The sequence below is a fragment of the Astyanax mexicanus genome, chromosome 2, assembly GCF_023375975.1.
Source record: "Astyanax mexicanus isolate ESR-SI-001 chromosome 2, AstMex3_surface, whole genome shotgun sequence".
Taxonomy (NCBI): domain Eukaryota; kingdom Metazoa; phylum Chordata; class Actinopteri; order Characiformes; family Acestrorhamphidae; genus Astyanax; species Astyanax mexicanus.
Window position 1 is genome coordinate 14,337,347 of NC_064409.1, and position 23,040 is coordinate 14,360,386.

Below are 23,040 nucleotides of genomic sequence, written 5' to 3' on the forward strand. Positions count from 1 at the left end.
GAGAGAGAGAGATAGAGAGAAGTATGGTGAGAGAGAGAGGTATGGTGAGAGAGAGAGATAGAGAGAGAGGTATGGTGAGAGAGAGAGAGAGAGAGAGAGAGAGAGAGAGAGAGAGAGGTATGGTGAGAGAGAGAGAGAGAGAGAGAGATAGAGAGAGAGGTATGGTGAGAGAGAGAGAGGTATGGTGAGAGAGAGAGATAGAGAGAGAGGTATGGTGAGAGAGAGAGAGATAGAGAGAGAGGTATGGTGAGAGAGAGAGAGAGAGAGAGAGAGGTATGGTGAGAGAGAGAGAGAGAGAGAGAGAGAGAGGTATGGTGAGAGAGAGATGATGAGAGAGATAGAGAGAAGTATGGTGAGAGAGAGAGAGGTATGGTGAGAGAGAGAGAAAGTGAGAGAAGTATGGTGAGAGAGAGAGGTATGGTGAGAGAGAGAGAGAGAGAGAGAGAGAGAGGTATGGTAAGAGCAGGCGAGTGTGTGGTGTTTGAGTGCTGCTTGCTTTGCTGTGCTTGTTCTGCGTGCAGCCCATTATCTGAGCTTGGGAAGCGAGCGCTTATCAAAATGAAAGATTGTTACAGTCCCTCGACTGCCAGCGTCCTAATCACTTCAATCCATTCCCATCCGTGTTGGCGGATATGTTGACACGGTGAAACGGCGTGATGCATCGCGCTGTATGACTAATTAGAACGAATTGATCCGTTTAAGCATGGTATCATTTCTGAACAAGCCCACTGGGAGTCTAAGCATTAGCCCAATCCAATGCCTCACTGCCTCTCTCTCTCTCTCTTTTCCTGCCCTCCCCTTTTTCTTAATTCAACATACACATACACACTCCCTCTCTCCTTCATCACTTCTTCTGTCTCAGCTGTCAGTCCATCCCTCCATCTCTTTGCTTTTTACACTCTTAAAAACAAAGTTTGCTGATACAAAATTGCATAGATACTACTAAGGCAGTGTTCATAATTGTGTTCTACATGATGCCTAGATAAGCCATTTATTGCATAGACATAATTACATAAAACATTTATAAAGGCTTATTTTATGAATTAAAATGGCAATATAAAGTATATACCGATTTAAATAAATCACATTAGAAACCCTGTAAAATATATGATTAGATTTTAAAGTAATTTACCTGATTTGATTTTTAATCATTGTAGTGACCCTGTAAAAAAATACAGCAACTGGGGCCGTCTGTATTGTACTGTAGAATACAATACTATATCTTACAATTATTAACTGTTTATAACTATAACTATATTTAACTGTATATAACTGTAAATAAAACATGATACATTACTGCCAACCACAGCTGACAGTATTTTAGGGTAAAGTTCACATTCAAAAAATCAGTAGAATAGTAGAATTTTCAGCAATTAATGTTGCAAAAATGTGGTAAAACACTGAAAACCACAGCTGCCAGTATTGTACTGTAAACCTTCTTACTGACAAATGTGTTAAAGTGTTGTTAAACTATTATTAGTTGTTAAATATGTAAAATATGATTTGATATGATTTTGATATAATTTCACTCCAGTAGGTGTTAAATCAACAGAAGCTTGTTTGAATAAGCCTATTAAGTTATGTCACTCTTGATGAAAGACTTGTGTAAGTGCTGCGTGTTATAACCGTTACTTTGACTCTTTTTGGCACTTCAGCTATCACACCATTCCTTCTTAATTTTTTAACATTAAGCTTCTCTCTATTTCTCTTTTCTTTTTTTTTTTTTTACCGTGTTCTGGAATGCGACTTGACAGTTTCTCTTTCAGTGATGCGTTCCTCTCTACTGAGTTCAGGTGTCACTGTAATGACCACTCAAGTGCTTCTTTGTCCGTGGCCCAGGCTACAACGAGGGGCTGTTGAATTTTTTTGGCTACAGAAACACAGGGGGCACTTGTATCCAGTAGACGCAGATTTTTTTAGCCGTGCATTTTTTATTATTTAGCTTAATTACACTTCCTTAGCTGAATACCATCTGAAACATCTGCCTGTGCACCTCTCTATCTCTATCTCTGTCTCTGTCTCTATCTGCTTGTTTTTATCTGTACCCTTCACTCACTCTCTCAGTCTGTTTCAGTGTTTGGCTTGAAAGAGGGAGTTTCCTCAGAGAGTAAGTGAAGGAGTACATGAAGGCCCTGCACTCATTACCACTCATTTTCTGCATTCCACACACTGCCTTGATTGTATTAGGCCACTAATCTGTATTGTTACGCCTCTAAGTTAAGTCTCTTCCCCACAGACACCATGAACTTTGACTCTGAGTTGGACTTAGTCTGACCTCACACAAAGGCAGAGGCCTTTTTTCCCAAGCCTACCAGAGAGAGACACCTTCTGTTTGCACCTCAGATCTGTTATTCCTCCCTTGATGTTCTTAAAAGATTTATCTGAAAGTACAAAACCCTCCACCTCCCTGCGCTTCATGTGGTTAATTAGGCTGTGTTCAGACTGCAAGCAAATCAGAACTGTTTCTTAAATCAGATCTAGTGAGAAGACTGTCCACACTGTTATCTACAAGTTATGAGATTGGATTTGTGTGGTAGTTAGTTAGTTAGTTGCATTTTGAATTTTTTGTGTGAAGTTGTAAGTGACTCAAAAGTTTCATTTAAATCTGATTTAAGAGTCCAGTTAAGACAAATCTGTACAAATCTGATTATAATCGCATTTCAAACCACATCTATAATGTGCTTTTGATCTGTTTTGCAAAAAAAAAAAAAAAACTGATTTTATGTTGTTTCTGGCTGTCCAGACTTTTAAAAAATCAACCTGAATGCAATTGTATATAGATAGATAGCCCAAAAATCAGATTTGGGCTAACAGTCTGAACATATCAGCTTTAGAGTGACTGTCATACAGATGTTTTCCAATTTTGCCAGGGTTTACAAGTAAAAGTAAGTTATCTACGCATAGAAAGAAAAAGAAACGTGATAAATACTTACGTTGTTTTGCATTATGATGCCAGGCTCCATACAATCCAAGCCACTGGACTCAAGGCTAATGAGATCATCAATAACCTCGTCCATCGGAAACTAAAAAAGAAAACAGTGATTACCACAGTGTACCCCATGTCCTTCTGTCAACAGTTACTCAATGTGTCATCTCTTAAAACCGTCTCATTCCACTGTTTAGAAGTCAAAGACATCAAAGGCTAATGGTCATTAAGTGAATGTAGACTAGAGCGCAGCGAGAAGCAGGCCGGGGTCTTAAGCCGATAACAAGCATTTCATCATTTCCACTCAAAAAGGCTGCAGTGGGTGGTGGGGAAACGCCTCTTATCAAACTTATGAGGCCTTATTGATTTCACTTCTCCTCACCAGTGCTAGCTACATGTTTGATGTTGATATGATTGAGTGTGTGTGTGTGTCTGTTTTGGGAGATAGTGTCTCTGTGTCTTATATGGGCTTTGTGAAGGTACTCACCTCACTGTCGTGGCTGTTGGCGAGTGTTAGCAGGGTGACGGGGCTGCCGGGTGTGCTGCTATCGCTGACGGGCGGCATGTGTCCGTTGCGCATGACCGGCATGCTGCCCAGGGCCTGGCCAGGGTGCGGGTGGGCCTGGCTGGCAAGCTTGCTGCCTAGGGTGAGGTACTGCTTGACCTGCTGGGCTTGGGCTTGGTGGATGTGGTACTTAGAGTTCTCCAGGTGGTTCTGAACCTGAGGGTTGAGACAGTTGTTTTATCAGTAAGAATTCTCTGTCAGACAGAGAGTCAGCCTCATGAGGTTTGGCTCTATTTAAGTGAATAAAATCTACTAGATGAAGTTAAACTTATGTTAGAAGATCTATTTACCAATTCACTCTTACATACATTATCCACACCTAACAATGTGTAACAGAAAGCCAAAAATATCTTTAAATATACCAAATCTGCAAAATACCCAGTTGACAGAAGCTACCATACTACCATAGAAATATCTCTTTAGAAAAAGCAATTTACAAAACATTCAGCCAATAGTAATTCTCCAAAAACAAGCAGAAAACCAAAGATTAGATTGTAGTTTAGATTCTAGAACACGTTAATCTAAAGAAACCTTTAGATTAAGTCGTTCAACAGTAACCCTCAAAATAGCAAATTAGTAACAGAAATCAAAACATCAACAGTCTCCAAATCAAGCCTTAAAATCATCTAAAAGACCACAAAAAGCTCCAAACCAGCTTTAAAGTAGAGCAAAGTCGCATTGAAGCAAAACAAGTCCTTACACTGGAAACTCGGGCTCCGTCTCGCATGTTGTAGTAGCTACAGTCGGTTAAGTGTGGCATTCTCAGAACCAGTGTGTCTTCTTCAGCTGTGACGAGGAACTCCTGTAGGATCCCAGGCTGAAGTTATGTTGTGAGAGGACACGTAGTGACTGCCCCCTCTTAGCCCACGCCGTCCTTATAAACTGACTAGGTGCAGAAACCTAATGACCTAATTAGCAAGGAGGCCAGGCCTGTCCTTTTATGGCCCAGAGTGGTAATCACCTCAAACAGTGGGTCGTCAGACCACTGATCTGCCAGGATTTGATCACCATTCGATGCCTGTGTTTTGCCTATATCACCAATTCAATAGGACTGCCCAACAGACAGCCCCCCCCCACCCTCCCCACATCCACCCGCTGTCACTTCTGCTTCAGGGGCTCAGAGACAAATGCTGCTTGTTGTGTGTGGTTTCTGAATAACCCAGGGGCGTTTCAGACACAGCCCTCTGAGGACCATTGTCCTCCAGCAGCTCTCGAAAACTAACTGTCCAGAGCTGGGCTCTCATCTTTTTTTAGTCCATAACACATCGTAAAAGCTAAATATAGGATGGACCTATTCACTTTTGGGGAGAACGAAACTGCCTCGTTTTGTCATCGAATTGTCAAAGTTCACAAAGGGCCAACTGTGACACGACTCAGTGGTATTTTGGAAAAATCCAAAAATAAACGTTTATTGCCATGTGGCTAAAAATATACCAGTTGACTGTCAATCACTGTCATTTTTGTCTAATAATAGCTGATCTGCTGAAATAAATAATATTACATTAATCTATTTCTATTAAAAATTATGATAAAAATCCTTTGATCACCAAGTATTCAATTTTTTTCACATATTTTTCATACATATTTTGGCAAACCCCTTGATTTAATAGAATGCAATTTGATTTTTGGGAACATAATCCAAAAATACACTTTTATATCTGACTGGTTTTATAAAATACTGTCTGTCAATCTTTTTGAGCCTAATTTGACGGGATATTTCCGGTTACTGAGTTTATTCCTAATTCCTTTTTATAATGATAATAACTTGTAATTGAAAGTGACAGAGTTACGCAACTTGATTTAGAGAATGCTCTCAGAGCAGCACGCTCATAAGACTGCTATCGGTCTATATTAGGAGATCTATATTAAGAGGAAATTTAATCGAACGGTTTATAATAAACTCATCTTTTGTGTTTATGTAAGTTTAACTCAAACAGTTGCAGCCCAGTAATTATTACAGTAGAAGAAAAAGAATCTCTAACTTCACTGAACTATTTGTTTAGACTATGTTAAAACATACAAACCTTAATGGGTGTATAAATATATATATATAAATGACAGCTTATTTAAACCTTTCTTGTGCATTTATTTAAATATTATGGCCAACAAAGGAAGATAACATTTTAAGAAGTGTCATTTTAATGAAAAAATGCATTAAAAAAATGCCTGCAACTGACCATCGAACTAAATGTTATCTATTAATCATGATATATTTGATTCAATATGTTATTTAATCTAGTTGTTTCCTATTTTATTTCTAAAGTAGGTCACATTAGTGACTTCAATTAAAAGCTTCACATAAAATCACGAGCTAAATGAGAAGATTTCAAATAATTAAAAATAGACAGCTGGATCACAGTGTGATTTCTTCCAGAGACCTTCACGAAATAGGCAAATAAAAGTGGCCAAGTAAATCCATCAGTGTGGTTATAAATTTAAAAATAAGAGATTGAGACAGGAGTGAGACAACTCCTAGGGGCCACAATCTCTCTTATATCTTTTTTATAATATTTATCCTGCATTCGTGTTTCATGTAACAGAAATCATATATTTCATAGTCATGTGTATAATGTTGCAGTGAAAATTATTTTTTTTAAAAATGGTAATTTACCTTTCACATATCAGTTTGTAGACTAGCACTTCTTTGGCGCTTGGAATACTATTTAATTAATTAAAAAAATGCATATTTCTAAATGTACAGCTCAAGAAGGTTTACAAAAACCTAAAACCTTAAATAAAATTGTCCAATACTTTGTCAATTGCAATTCATGAATGGTCATACACTAGACTCCAGTGAGCTTCAGCTTAAACCATTAGTATGTGGTCAGATATTATTGATCATAGTTTTTTTTTTACATTTATTTATTTGTTTGTCTGTATTTCCCCTATAACTATCCTTGTTTTAGTGTAATTATGTTTCTTATTTTTCTGTTGCTATAATAATACATGTACAGTATGTATATTAAGTATATCTATGCTTTACATTATCATCTATTGTATTTACTGATCTGTCCTTATTTTAAATAAAATGAAATGCAAATGCATTTATATATATAGTGTAATTTATCTGGTAAAGTTTAGGGACACAAAAATAGGCGTTTCCATAGAATAATCCAGAATTATATCACATCTTATGCATATTCAAGATATCACTCTGCTTCCACTTCCAATATCCGTCAGAAGCCCAGCAGCAAAGCTCCTTTCATCAGCCTGCAGTTCTGGTCAGAAGTGAATAGAGTGTGTTTTCTCTTCTGTCAGGCTGAGGTTATGAAGGTTAAATAAGGCACAGTGTTTCCTGTGTCTCTAGACTCGCAGGAGTGTGTGTTCCTCCAGAGCTCTTCTTTACTTTTCCTTTTTTTAAGATCATGTCCTTCCCTTACTTTCCCTCTCTCTCTACTGTAAATGCAGGAGACATGCTTATTAGTCAATTAGAGACTGTAATTTGATTCCAGCTGTAATGGTTCTCCAGTCACTAATTTGGCCGGACAATGGCAGGCCTATGTGTGAAGACACACAGCCGTATTGAAAACAACAACAGGCCAAAGAGGATTTTCTGAAAGGCTGATTTACACAACATTTAGCTGCTGGATAATGTGAATAATATGAACTGGCTAGAACTTTTCAAAATGCATCTTGATATTGAAATAAACCAGGGGTTGGGCGTACTTCTCTACATCAAACTTCTTACTATAAATATAGAACCTTTAGAACCATTTTCTGCTTATTTAAGGATCCGCTTATATTTTTTCATCCAACTTAAACAAAACTGAGATGATATTAAGCCTTGAGGACTTTTCTTTACATGGATAAAAGAACTGAGTGTTAATTTGTACCATCAAATGCAAATAGAAACTTTTCTAAATCTAAATGTAAGTGCTATTTAAACACTGAAATGTAAGCAATGCCCATTCAGTGTGCTGTAGCATTAGCTAAAAGCTAGCATCCTCAGGTAATTCAGAGGATCCAGTGTTGTTCAGGAGGTAAATGTACACAGAATAAAACCTACAGGGTTCTAAAAATATTTATTAAACACAGAATGTCCTAGAGGTGAGTTTTAAAAAAGGCCCATTCATTTTAGCCAAATACAAAATCATCTTAGACAAGGAACCCCAAATATGAGCATACGAGGATTACAGAAGGAAGCATGACTGCAGTGGTCTATTAGCAAGAAATCCTAAACCCCTAAACCATGTTTCTTAAATCAGGATTATATAGCGATAAAGCCAATCTACATACAAATACAAGTGTAAACACAGCCAATACACATTTATTACAGAACAGAAACAGATCACTCAAACCACTTCAAGAGGTGTTCTCAGATGTTTTTAAGCTTCATTATAGTAGTTTAAACTCAATTGTTTCTTCAAGACACATTTAACCACAGTGCAGCAGCATTAGCATTAGCCGCTAACTGCAGTGCTAGCTCTTTCGTCGTTCAGAGGTGAGTATATTAGACTGTAGTCTGCGTGTTTACTGTGTTAAAACTATAAACGATAAAAACTATAAAGCTATTTTAAACAAACTGCTATTTGATAGCGCACTGGGTTACCTCAGTCATTTACTAGCACGAACCATGGTTGGCTAGCGCTGCTAACCACAGCTGGCTAGTGCTGATAATTGGGGCTAGCTAGGCGCTTGCTAACGTGTGTAAATAAATAGAAGCGCTTTACTCACCCAAATAAACCCAAATTTCAGAAGAGAAATGTGTGGAGATTAACATCCAGTGCTCCTTTTTTTAAAGAATTAAATTTCTTACTAGTGTCACTTAATAAACTAGTGACTAGTGTCACTTAACTTATGTATGAAATGGTCACTGATAGTGCGCTTTATAATTTGATGCACACTCTGAAAAATATGGTAAATTAGAACCATATGGAGAGCACAGAAAGCCACAGTAGATCACATGTGTGTGGAATTTATTTTTTAAAGTTTTTAGATAAACAAACAAATGCTAAAAGTTACCTCCGCTAACATTACAATCCTAGTCCTGTACAATTCTTTGTGTCTTTCAGCTGGAAAACAGAGAGTTTGTGAAGAGGTAGTAAACTGAATAAACTGATACTAGATGTAATAAAGGATGTTAAAAACTTAATTTATTAAATTGAAAAAAATGAACTAAACCAGGCATTTATCTGTTCTTCCTGCCAGCATTCTTATACAGCAAAGTGGTGGACTATAGGTCATTTCACTGCTACTGAAAAAAAATATTTTCAGACATTTAGCAGTAGTTTTGAAAAAATAAGATAAAAATAATCCTTATAACCGGATAAAGATGACGGGTAGGCTTCAGCATAAAGAAGAATCATAGCAGAAATTTGAGTTTTGTCATGTTTGCTTTTTCTAATTCTATACCAGCTTAGAGAAAGCAGTGGGTTTGGCTCATAGTAGAAGTGCAGCTGTAGCTTCATAACTTCATTTTGCCTTTTAACTCACTCAGATGAGGAATGCTGCACTGACTGGACACACGGCTAATCTGATATGACAGAGTGCATACGCACACACACACACGCACGCACACACATACAAACAAACTCCACTCACAAGCACACACATACACACACACATGAAAACAAGAATTCTTTATTCTCTTTCAAATATAAAGTGAAAGCTACTGCTTGTATAGTTCCATGCTCCAGGCATTTAAAAATACTTTTCCTCAGATTGTAAAATGTTATGGCATTAATTTACTGAGAAACAGAGATTGTAAAGTACTGAGCTTCTGAACTGGGGACTAATCTGATGTACAACACTTAACAGGGGTTAAATCTCTTTTCTCTAAAATTCATCAAGATTACAAAAATGTAAACGTCTGTGAATTTAGATGAATTATAGTTCCGCAGTGCATCCAATTTTAACTGTGAGGAAGAGCATAAAAAATTTAAAGAACATCTTACTAAATTACAGAAATAGATCTGAATTAGATCTCCCTAAATCACATAGGCAAACAAAGAAACCAGATTAGATGTTTTTTTTCTGCATTACCTTTTTAAGTTGTGAGCTCTAGAAGCGTTTGACCATTCATCAGGCTTCCAGACCGGCTGTAAGTGTGAACTGGAAGCTAATCTCTGCTTTGGATGAGCAGATGTTGCTCAATTCTCTTTCAGTATTAGCCAAGTTCTTGTTTCACTTCAGAAAAGGTCAAGTTATGAAACACTGGGTTGGATGATTAGCACTAACTGTAGAAATTATGGACAAATCCCTTCCCACCCACAAACCATTCCCAACAGCATCAGCTCGGAATCAATGACTTTTATCACGTTTATCAGCGAAGCCTGAGGCTGAATCAATAGAATAGCGTTGTTCTCATAGACATCTTCTCCTCTTCTACCCTTCTCCACACCTGCCCACCCAGAACAGTGGTGTGGGCTCTGCTGACTGCGAGTTATCTCTGAGACGTGCACACAATCGTTTTACCACAGAGCTTTCTAAAGGGAAGAGAAAGTAAAAGCAGGAATAAGCAGAACGATTCTGAAATCCACTTTAACCATTAAGACTATTCTTCTTCCTGTGGAAAGCCATGTCTTGTTTGGGTATGACAGTGCAGAATTCCATCTGTTTCAGATATACATTTTTCAGGGTGGAAGTGCTGTATCATTACATTAATAAACTGCATACTTCTGCATATGAATTGCATTGTCAGAACTTCCGTATTAAGACAAAACCTTGGATCTCCTGAAAAATAGAGGTGCCACAGAGGGTGTGTTCAGTGATACTGTAGAATTTCCTCTTTTTTTTTCATAATATACTGGTACCATTTTTGTAAAAGAGTTATGTAAAAAGAACCTTTAAATTGTCAAATAACATTTACATAATTTTTTTTAAACCTTTTTACAAGGTTCTGAAACACATCCCCTGTTCTGGGGGGGCATGCTGGTGCCAACTCCAGGGGATTGTGGATTTAATCCCTGTTCCATTTACTGGCTGTGTGGAATTTGATGTGTCTGGCCTCTTCCAGTTACTCTGGTAATGCATCTAGTAATGCATCTCAAAAATGTTAGAATATCATTGAAAAGTTATTTTACTTCAGTAATTCAGTTCAAAACTCATATATTATATAGAGGTATTACACACAGAGTGATCTATTTAAGCATTTATTTCTTTTACTGTTTATGATTATGGCTTACAGCCGATGAAAACCCAAAAATCAGTGTCTTAGCAAATTATAATATTATATAAGACCAATTGGTATTTTTGGCAGTGTGGGCAGTGTGCCAACTCCTGCTGGAAAATAAAATCTGCATCTCAATAAAGTTTCCAGCAGAAGGAAGCATGAAGTGCTGTAAGATTTTGTGGTAAAACACTGCACTGACTTTAGACGTGATATAACACAGTGGATCAACACCAGCAGATGACATGTCTCTCCAAACCATCACTGACCATCAGTAAATTTTGCATTTCATTTCGAAATCAATGGAGCAGAGTCTGGAGGAAGAGTGTAGAGACACACAGTCCAAGCTGCTTGATCCATCAGTGATGGTTTGGAGAGACATGTCTGTCATCTGCTGGTGTTGATCCACTGTGTTCTATCAAGTCCAAAGTCAGTGCAGTGTTTTCCAAGAAAATCTTACAGCACTTCATGCATCTCCCAATGCTGGTCAAGAGCTAAGGGTTTTTTCAGCACAGTAATGAAACTGGAAGCTCTGTCCAGGAGGAGAGTGGAATACCACACTATGAACTAGTGAGAAGCTTGTTTATTTTCCTTTCCTTGCAAGATTTTTACATTGGTTTCCACTAACACTTAAGGGTTCTTGTGAAGTCTAATACTTTGGAGATTTGCATGGCAGTGACAAGTTACAGGCTACATCATGTGTATAGGCAGCATGTACTTATATATGCTACATATTATCATAAGTATCATGAGTTTAGAATCATATGCTAAAGCATTTTCTATTAATTTTGTTAATTCAACATCTGTCATTCCTAGTCAGATGCACTGTATGCAGTAGCAGTTTTTTTTTGAGCTAAACACATTTCTAAACCAGTTTCAGCATTAAATGCAGTAGTTCTGCATAGCTGCAACACACACCCCTTCATTCACACACAGATTCACATATGCTTATAATAACTGTAGTGTTTCCTCTCTTTTACTCTCTCTCTCTCTCTCTCTCTCTCTCTCTCTCTCTCTCTCTCTCTCTCTTATTGCACCTGCAGCTACCTACCGGCAGTAGCTGGACCTCAGTGAGGGAGATGACTTTAACCACACAGCAGCGGCTCATGGCTCCAGCAGAAGAAGTCCCGAAAACACACATAAACCCAGCTTCCTTCAACTGAAACCTCAATGAAGAAGGAGCTGCAGTGAGTCAGAAGGACATATGTGTGTGTGTGGGTGTGTGTGTGTGTTTGCGTGTGTTCCTGAGCTGTGTGTACGTTGAAAAACTGGGCCCAGAGAGGAAGGCATGACACATCAGCATGCTCAGCACCATGGTTTCCTCTGTGGTGCTTCACTCCAACCCCAGCCATTAGCCAAAGGCCTGACAGAGGCACAATTTTAGGTGGATGAGAGCAGGACGGTTGGGGGGAAGGTGAAGCGCTGTTCCTGGTTCTTTCCTTTCTGCTCATACACAGATTCTTACTCAGCAAATTCCACTCGCAGGTTATCTCCCTGATACACAGGCCTCAATCCAAGCACACTCACACACAGAGACCAGGAATAGGAATATTCAACTGCACATAAAAATACTGTCCATAATACACGTTTCTGGGTATTAGCAGGTCACAGACACCGGCGTACTGACGCTGTGAGAATGCGAGAGGTCAAAAAGTGCATGCATTGAATGTGGAAGTGTGCACAATTCAGTCAGCCTGTTTGTTAAAGAGTATTTACTTTCATTCACTAGTTAATTCACATTATTTTACCCTTTATGCCAAATGTGATCAAAAGATATTTGCTGGCCGAAGTTTCTTTAGCCTTTGTGTGGTTATAATAATACTACTACTACTACTAATAATAATAATAATAATACTATTTGTAACCAGATCGCAGATAAAGGATGATAAAATGTATTTTTTTCTTTTATTATTCCCAAAGCTACATAATTTGTTATTTAACTTTAAGGTCAGACTGAAGTACAAGTTAAAAAAGAGAGAGAAAAGCCAAAGGCATGCTAGGTGAAATGACTGGCCAATATGAGTGATCTGATTATCACACATCGATTTTTAATGGTTGCTTTAAACTTTCTGAAACAGTGTATGAACAAGGGCTCTTCAGCTCTTTCAGAACTGTCTGGTGTGTTTGGGCTCCCAGATGCTCTACATTGTTGGGTGTGGTCCAGAGATTTCTGTGATACATAGTATATACTGTAGTTAATGGAAACATAACTTTTTGTTTTGTTGCAGAAATATCATAATTATGCATGTCTAAAAATAAAATGTGTCAAAGTTTGATACATCAATGAGATTTCTTATCATTTCACAGCAGTTTAAGGCAGATCTATGATAAATTAATAGAGGCTGTAAGCTTCCAATTCATGCTGGCTACATTAGCACTGTAGCTCCAGAAAGGAAATTATTACGTAAAACATGTAGAAACCACTCTTCTAATAACTTTCACATTATACCACTCCACTCATAATCAACTCTGGTTGCTCCACACTGTAGTTGACCACATCCTGCTTGTTTTACATTTCAGAGATGGTCCGGACATCTTATTACGACCCCACAAACATGCAATACTAATGTGCTGTCCTGTGTTTTAATCAATGAGTCAAACTGAATTTTTCAGCCTGAGGCTGACAAGGCCTGGATAATAATGGCAGCCATGTAAGGCAGTAATTACATTACACACACTACAGAGTGATGAATCACATTACAATGATTACACTTCAAATGGCAGTTGAAGTACAGCACTCTGTTTCTGAAGCGTTCAGATGTTTCAGGCGTGTTAATAGTGAGCGTGCATGCTCTGCACTAGGACGGGCCTTTGTTATTTCCCAGATTCCCTCAGCTGCCTTTTCCTGAACTGATCTGGGAAATGCTGAGGAAGGGTTTCTGGAATACACTACAAGCACTTTGAACCTGCATTGCACCCTTGAGTGTGTAAAAGTGGGTGTGTACCTGCTGACATATGTATATATTCACAAACACAATGTGTGTTTGTGTTTGCATTTACTTGCATGCATGCTTTTATACTGTATGAGTGTGTGTGTGCATTGATGCAGTTGTGGTTGGAAATTTATACATGGAAATTTATGGCAGTTTTCGGTGAACAGTTATATCTTAATTAATTCTTTTTCTGGAACATAATACAACCTTCTTCATAAAAAAAACGATTTTACCCCCTGAAATCCATTCAAAGGTAAACATATATTAAAAAAAATTACATATACCAACTTAATCCCTCTTAACTTCCTGTCAGTATATTACATATTGTTCAGACTAAAATCTGTTAATTTTCCCAAAAATCGTCAGAGCGCCTCATATTTCAGTGTGCCTTATGTATAAATTCTACCGGTCAGGTTGTAAGGAGCAGTAAAGCTAATCCGATGAATTGTACTGCTAACCAGAGATAGCTATGCTGCTAACCGAAGCTGGCTATGCTGCTAACTGTGGCTGAGTAGCCCTGCTAAGCACAGCTGGCTATGCTGTTACGGTGACCAATAGAAATTCTACATAATGACCTAAAAGAATATTTTTTACACTGATTCCATTGTAAGTTAACCCTTGTGTGGTGTTCATATTTTTGTTACTCGTTTACTTTGTTACTTGTATTTAATTCAGCAAAATTAAGCAATTTTACATTAAAATGCTTTACACATGCTTGCTTCACCTAAATTGCAAGCAATATAAACAGCTTACATGGTTAATATTTGCCCTTTACCTTTCTTATGTTACATTTCTTTTAAAAAGTGCTACTCTTTTTTTTATTAGTTTTTTAATAAAATGTAAAAGAAAATGAATTAAACTCAAGATATGTGTCGAAAATTTGTTTAGTTTCAAATTTACAAATGAAGCAATGTTTATTAGCCCTTGGCCAAATATACTGTATGTAATATAAATGTGTGTGTGGGGGGGGGGGGGGGGGGGTGTACAGTGTGTGTTTATCGAAAATGTGTTTTGATATATGTTTTTCACAAAAAATGAGCCAATGCCAATGAGTTTGAGTTGGAAAAAATATTTTTTTAGTATCATTTGATGAAAAATGAAAACGGGTCCCACAGACCCGAACACCACACAAGGGTTAAAAAGGTTTTATCTCCTGTAAAGTTGTCGTTTTAGAGATATTTGTTTTTCACTCAGCAGTGATGAAATAACCTCATAATTATATAGCCTATAATAATATATTGCAATTACATATAGATTATATATATATATATATATATATATATATATATATATATATATATATATATATATATATATATATATATATATATACATAATTATCTGTATATAGGTTTTCCTATTAAGTTACCTGCTTTAAGATTTCAAAAATATTAAGATATTCTGGATGCTAAGGTTATTATAGCTTCATCCAAAATGTTTAATAGCTTGTTTAGTCATTAAAGAATTATCGAATTAAGAATTAAAATAAAAAAAAATTTACAGCCTACAAACATCATATTAGAATTACAGATGGTGGATATGTGTACCTATATGTATGTGTGCAGTGTGTAAATGCATGGCTGTGATGCTGGCATCCATGTCTCTGTAGATACTGTATCTATCTATCCTTATGCACGTGTGTGAATAAGCACTGCACGTCTGTATCCAGGTACTCTTGCATATATGTGTGACTGTGTGTGTATGTATACACACCTGAGTGTATTTGTGTGTGTATGTCTGTGCGTGTGTGTGTGTGTGTGTGTGTGTGTGTGTGTGTGTGTATGTGTGTGCTTGAGTGTGTTTACCCCTTCTGAAAGTTCTGCTTAGCCGTTTTCCCCCCTTCGCTCTGCCAGGTCCCAGTCCGAACGCTCACCTTTGTTAGTCCCACATAGAGCATGAATTAAACATGAGCTACTTCCTGTAAAAGTTGGTCTGCTTCTGAGACACGACTTCAAAGTCCGGCTCACACATCTGAGGCCTGTTTTATCCAAGTAGAAAAGGAATGCATAATAGCAGCTACACTTTAATGATTCATATATAAATTAAATATTACACCCATTTTTACTGTATTACGGGAGTTACTGCTCCCTCTGAGTATATAGCTGCTGTTGGGTAGAGAAATGTAGCACTGTATGTAATATGTATACAGCTTTGCTTCAAAATAAAAAAAGGCTAAAGATACTGTGTGTGTGTGTGTGTGTGTATATATATACATATATACACTGTATTTTTCATACTATAAGGCACACTTAAAATCCCAAAAGTCACCTTATAATCTGGTGCACCTTATGTATTAATTCTACCAGTCAGGTATTAAGGAGCAGTAAAGCCACTTTGCTGAGGTACAGTCTAGCGTTATCGGGTGGCATTTACATCACGCTAGCGCTGCAGTTAGCGACTAATGCTAATGCTGCTGCACCCAGCCTTAGTGCTGGAGAAACTACACTGAAAACTCACTTACGGTAAATAAATGAAAGCGCTTTAAATATATATATATATTTTTAATGATTACAGTTTTGTTTACTCAGGTGCCCCCCCCCCAGCTTCCCCATTAAAAGGAAACATGGTGACACCCCTGCTTACTTTGATGTAGGCATCCTTACTAGTGTTGCTTAATGCACCTTATAATCCGGTGTGGCTTGTATATATAAAAAATAGACCAAAAAATTGTCCAAAATATTGTCATTGGTATCTGCAGTATTTTAAAACCTCAAACCTGATTCTTCAGCACTGCTTAAAGTCTGGTACAGCAAAGTAGTGGATTTTCACAGTCCATTATTAATGACGTGAGTGCCCTTAAGGAATGAAGGCAGAATGTCTTAATATATTTCATTTGGTTTATTCAGCGTAACACTCTGTGTCATCTCCGTTTGGATATGCTTTTAAGGTTAACCCAGCACTGCATAACCACTTCCTATCAGAGGGTGAAGTTAAGAGGAAAGATCTGGACATGTAGTACAGCATCACATTCATGCTGTGTTGTTATGTAAACAATCTCATACGCTGCTGAAAGTTCTTCGTGCTTGGAGAAAGATGAATAGGAACTCCAGCCAGTTTCAGAAGAGATGTAATTAGGGCTGTAATGCGATTTCTGCCCTAAATCAATTACGCTGTCCCTGTGTCAGGGCCGACAAGGCGAGCCGTTCACAGACACACCTTACAGGAATGCGGACAAATCATTCTCTTTTCCCATCCAGCGGCCCTCCTCTTCCAGATCTAATTGTGGGGTCAGGACAAGCATGCCAACGGTCAGACAAAGTAACAGACTGTAAATGCAAGTGTTTAACTAACCAGTTCCATTTGCTCTCAGTTACTCAGTTCAAATTGTAATAATTTTTTAAACATTGTTAATGAAGCCTAGAGATCTATGCAAGTATATCTGTAAGGATTTTACTCCCTTACATTTTCACTGTTGGCATTTAGCTAATGATGCTCTTATCAGTTCTGTTCTTAGGTTGCACTTGCACAGTTCACACTGCACTGTGGGCTATAGAGCTGGGCAATAAATCGATTTTAATGATTAATTTAAATGTTTTATATATATATATATATATATATATATATATATATATATATATATATATATATATATATTTATTTATTTTTTTCCCCATTGTCTCCCCACTTTTAGGGCCAGTTTCCTAACCCACTTAATAGGACTTCCCCTATTACTAGTGATGCCACAACACCAGGAGGGTGAAGACCAGCACAGTACATGCCTCCTCCAACACATGTGAAGTCAGCCACCACCTCTTTTCGAACTGCTGCTGAAGAGTAGATTCGCAGCTAATTTGGAGAAAAACTCAGCGACTTGGTTCCGATACACCAGCTCACAGACGACTCTTGCTGAGTGACAGCAACCTTTTGTAGTGATGTGGGTAGAGAGAGTGCCATCTACCCACCCAGAGAGAGGAAGGCCAATTGTGCTCTCTCAGGGCTCCGGTAGCCGATGGCAAGCAACATGAACAGGACTGTTTTAACTTCTGCTACCTACGGTTCTTTTGGACTCCCAAAGTTTAGATTGACCCTGCTTCTGTGCGCTTGCCACCACACACACAAATAATACCAAATCAATTTAGAGAAAACTGGAGCTTGTGTGAAATAGTTCACTTTTGCAGCGACGGACACAAACCAAAAAATGTCCTTACTGTACAACAGTAGAACATGACCCAAAAAATCACTAGAGAGCTGGAGGAGGAAGCATGACGTTAAAATCACACCATGTCATTTTCACAGCTTAATAACCATAAATCAGCATAAAGCATTTATTTGGCTATAAAGAAATCCTAAAGTTTGTAAAAAAACTGCAGTGCCATCGCTCTCCGGTGAGAATCTGTGAGTAATTGTGGAAAACAATAAAAAGCGCTTCTTCAAAGTTTCTTTGACAGTAACTTTCAGTGACTCATCTACTGTTTTATTTCAGTTTTCAGCACAAACATGCGTTCTAAAGTATAATTCAGTGTCTATATTTAAGTGGCACCATAGAACAACCATTTCAAATGAATGTGATTGTTTTTTTTTTTTTTTTTAGAGAACCATGTTTGTAAATGAGACACATGAGCGTAAAGAACCATAGAAAGTTAATGGAACCTTTGTTAATGCAGAGAAAGGTTCTTGAGATAACAGGTTAAACAAATTTGTACAGAAGTTACACATTGGCTTTTTGGGTTTTTTAAAGAAACAAAAAGTGATCCTTTTGGGCATTTTGTCTATATAAATTTCCCTTTTTTGGAATTTGGAAAGCAGGAAAAACATAAAAGATGTTAAAAGAAACAATGAAGGAACAGGAGTCCCAATACTTTTGTGGATACAGTGTATCATTTTAAATATACTGTACCAAAAAAGTTGTACAGTGGAAACCAAGTATTTCTCTATACAGAATTACCAGTGGATCCAGCAGCAGATTAACCACCACTGATAAAATACTTGCACACCATTGAAGCATTTATAAAAACCCTTTATAAAAGTGCCTCTGCCTAAATACAACCAACTCCACTTTGTTTCATGATCCAAATCTACAAGCAATAGGTTTGTCTGTGTTGTCCAGCCTGCAGGGAAACATCTTTATGTCACAGCCAGGTCTTTATGTCCCCCCGTCTCCTGACCTTCTACAGTGTGAGTATCACCCTCCAATTCACAAGGTAACCATACTGTGTCATATGACTTCCCATCACACCGGGCCCAGAAAAAAGGCACCCAGCACCCGCAGCACAGGGTCCTATGTGCTTTTGAAAGAGGTTCTTTGTCAAGGCTTAGCTAATCACTGGTTTGTAAAAGCCTGAGTATCTAAGACCTTTTTTTTTTTTTTTTACAAATCCCAGTGACATATAAGCAGTTTTATTTAGCAATGTAAACACAGTGTCACTACTGTTGGTGACATACTTAGGTCCTTAAAGTAGATTAGACTGCATTTATGCTGAAAGAGCATATGGATTAAATCTCATAACTAAACTCTCTTAACTCAACACATTAAACTATTCTAAATAAATAAATAATAAACTACCTTTTTTTTAAGTTTATAGTGTATTTGTTGAGCATACTACATTAAAGTGATGGGACTTTCCACAGCAGCTCGACAAATGAAACAACAAGTTGTTGTTGCGTTAGAATGCTGTGTCAGCAGAGCTTCAGATACTGTCAGCAAATGACGCTTCTCAAAATTACTACACCTTCTGCTCTCTAAACAAACCCTGCGTATTCCCAGCAGAGCCGCGCACAAGACTTGCCTATCCAAGACCCGTCCAGCAGTGACAGTGGAGTATGTATTTAAAGCTCATCAGAAAGTACATGTGAACCCTGTAGAAGTGGCTCATTATTGACCCAGACTGTTTTATTTTAAGAGCCATTGGAGCTCATAGGTCACTGTTGGGTTAGATGTGAGATGTATGTGTAAGATAGCAGAAGACAACCAGTCCATTTTATTCCAAATGTCAGGAAAGATTAAATAAGAGGAACAAATTGTCCTTTAGAAAGTGGGCTGTGGTCTGATCTGAAGAGGCTGTAGATGTGCCTGAATGTTGATTTACGGCGAGTGCTAAAAGTGATATCAGCTCAATCAGAGGCAGACAGCTGCTGTGGCCGATGTGGGAGAATGTCTGGCAGGAGCCATTAGGGAGCTGAAATTTTTGGTAACACTGGTTGATTTAAAGTTATGATAAAGTTTTACCACAATACCAGAGTCTGGATAAAATAAAACTTGTACTGTAGATGCTCTGTTATGATTGTTATATAAATATTATATAAATATAATTAGAGGATATATGTATTACATGGCACAAACTATATACATAATTCTATATAAATACATAAAGTTAAATGTATTTAAATACCATATTGTGTCTAACATATAGGAATGTAATGAAGCAAACATTATCATCTGTCTGTCTATCTATCCATCCATCCATCCATCCATCCATCTATTCATCTATCCATTTATCCATCAATCCATTCATCCATCCATTTGTCTGTTTTTATATATTTTTGCTTTTACAAATCTTTTGCAACTCTAAAGGAGTTCAAGTATTTCTGGGGCATTTGTATTTGTCGTAAAATTAATCAAGAAATACTCTCAGAATATTAAGGTACACACCAGAAAAGATATAAAAAATATTGATCATGATCATCTACGGTGGCATCTGACAAGGAGTAGGACATACACATTAGTCAGCAAGTAAAGAGTCAGTTCTTGAATTTGATTGGTTAATCAAGCCAGTAAAATTATTAAAGCCAAACAGTTGTCACTACATAATCTATACAGCCGATCCATAACAAAAAGGCAGTTCAGGTCTACAGTGATCCCACTCATCCCCTTTACTCCTCGTTTCAGTTGCTCCCATCAGGCAAGAGACTAAATGTAAAACTAGATATTTTGTTTTTATTTATTTATTTACTTACTGTGTTTCTGTAATTTCATGTATTTGTCTGCCAGACTGCCAAAGACAATTTTCCATTTAATGTTAATTTAATGGACAATAAAGTTTTATCTTATCTTATCTTATTGATGTGTTAAAATCAGAAAAAAACATTTGAGGACGCAATAGAGTTTTGACCTTTAACAAATAAAAATTCTCCCAGTACAACCTAAACAACAGTAATAGTAATAATAGTAATAGTAATATGCAATGAGCATATTTGCATGTTCAGTCCCACACAGCAATTCGATTTTAATCTGACTAACTGGAGACGCATTTGGCTGCCAATTGCCCATGCCTGGAATGAGTAGATCTGTTGTGGTGGCACCAACAACTACAAAATATTTGGTTCTAATGTTATGGCTGATGTAGCTGTGTATTGTATTGTATTCCATTCCACTCTAAAATAATATTTTTTCTAAAATGATATGAGATTGGGCATTCCAGATTTTTTTCCAGTGCAAATAAATCAGATAATCTACTACAAAACACTTACGTGCTCATTTTAAAATTCAATTTCTAATTATTCATCTATTTTATGATACTACATCAAAAATATTATTAGTATTTGATGTGAAAAAATAATGTCATATTCAATGGGTTATGTTTTTATTTCAGAAATAAATGTAAAATAAATAGAAACTGTACTTAAAAATAAATTGTATATTCATTCATTTTTACGTAGTAAATCACCAAGATCTGCTTTTGTGTGACGAGGGGTGCCCAAACGTTTGCTGTAAATAAGCTTATCTTATCTTCTATTTTTTCCCTTTCAAGTTACTTTCAAGTTGAGATCAGAGCACTGCAGCTTCTCTTAGTTGTAAGTTTCACTTTCAAGCTGAAGCTTTCTTCTGACCTTTGGTCCAGAGTTGAGTAAAATATATTAAACTTTTTTTTTAAGTGCACACAAAAAGTACATTTGTGGGCTAAATTTGCAAACCACTGTTCAAAAGCTTTTGCTGGACATATATTCATTACAGCTGTAATTGAATTGTGGGAAATTAAATAATGCAATAGCTGTTTAATGAGAACTAAGCAGAAAATTAGATCAACTTTGACCTTACCCGAACTAATAATACACGCTCTGGGTTCGGACAAAGGGCTGCTTGTGCACTGGACTCTTCAAGTCCATGCCATTTGAATAAGCGTGCGTGTGTGTGTTTATGTGTGTGTGTGTGTGTGTCTGTGTGTGGTGACTGGTGAAGCAACTGTCTACACGGGATGCATGTGCTTCGTAGTACACACACACACACACACTCGAGCACGCACACACACTGAGGTGAGAGGGCTGAGTGTGTTTTGTGTTGGTCCTGCTCTGACTTTTGGTCCTGCATGACTTTTTTTTTAAAGCATATCAGCCACAGCGCCACAAATCACCCACATTACAAAAGCGTGCAGTCATACGTTTGACACTTGAGTTACAGTGAACATAAATCTCTGCCTGTTCACACACACACACACACACACACTCAGAGAGAAAACTGTCCCTCCTATTAGAACAGCTCCCGCTTTTATTAGCCCTGTCACTGATGAAACCGTCCTCAAATCCTGAACTCCGCTGACCCATCCTGAAATGATCAGTACACTAATGCTGTCATTTCCCTTCACTTAATAAGAAGAAAAAGAAAAATGAGTTTATTCACTTTTCACTCTTCATTATTCTATAACTGATCTCATTGTTTGGAGCGTAGATAATTCCACATCTTGACCTGAACTTTCTGAAGCCCCTGCTGGCCTTCATGCTGCTTAACCTCAGCCGCTGTGGCTTAATCAGACGGCTTGTAATATTAATAGAATCCTTCAAAGATTAATGCATTAATTGTCCAATTCACTGTGGGAATTAGATGGCCGTAATTTTCCTGCTACAGATCCCCCACTTTACACCCAGTCCCCTCGCTCTAAATTGATTAATCAGCCCGGCCTGAGTTTCATTTGAAAGGGTGCTGGAAGATGCCAGGCCTGGCTCTCATGCACGGCTCTGAGAGAAGGGCCTTGTCTGCCCTGCTTGGGCCTGGGTCTCCTCCCTTACTCCTCCTCTACCCGTCTTCTACTCTTCTGCAATCCTCATCTGATCTAAAGCCCTCTTATCTGATTTGCTGAATTTAATACAGCATTTTGCCGGTTTTACTTTTTGAAATAATGTAAATCTGGCAGATTTTTTAACTTATAATGAAAGTTAAGCTGGTTTTTGTCAAGTATTGAGCAGGAAGAGGATGAGGAGAGCGGACGCAAATGCGAGTAAATTTATAAAAAAAAAAAAATACAAAATGACAAAACAAAATGTACATAGGAACTGGAAAAACAAACGGAACTTGACACAAACACGTCCAAGAACCGACAAATGAAAACAGGAAACACAGGGCTATAAATACACACACAAGGCAGGACAGAAAACAGGGAACACCTGGGGAAAGGTAACAAGGGTGCGGAGCTACAGATAAACTCAAGGACTGAAGACAAGGAGAACATAGAAAGGGGCCCTGTGCTAAGTAGAAAGGTAACTAAACACACAGGAGTGCAGGAAAAATACAGAGACAGACAGAAGAGACTTAGGACAGGACGAGAACCTGACATTTTTCTTCTATTGTAAACATGCC

General features: G+C 37.6%; 1 protein-coding gene across 6 annotated transcripts in view; it reads right to left on the reverse strand.

Moving 5' to 3' along the window:
* Window positions 1-23,040, reverse strand: part of tfec (transcription factor EC) — a 50,893-nt gene that overhangs the window by 8,310 nt on the left and 19,543 nt on the right. For 3 of the 6 annotated variants that reach the window (XM_049473416.1, XM_049473419.1, XM_049473417.1), the window contains exons 2-3: window positions 3,414-3,647; window positions 2,934-3,023 (exon numbers count right to left, since the gene is read on the reverse strand). In XM_049473416.1, the coding sequence (XP_049329373.1) occupies window positions 2,934-3,023; window positions 3,414-3,647 (324 nt within the window). Of the gene's footprint in view, window positions 1-2,933; window positions 3,024-3,413; window positions 3,648-4,191; window positions 4,430-9,473; window positions 9,560-23,040 lie in introns of those variants that run through there. The other 3 variants (XM_049473418.1, XM_049473421.1, XM_049473420.1) reach the window with 3 other exon arrangements.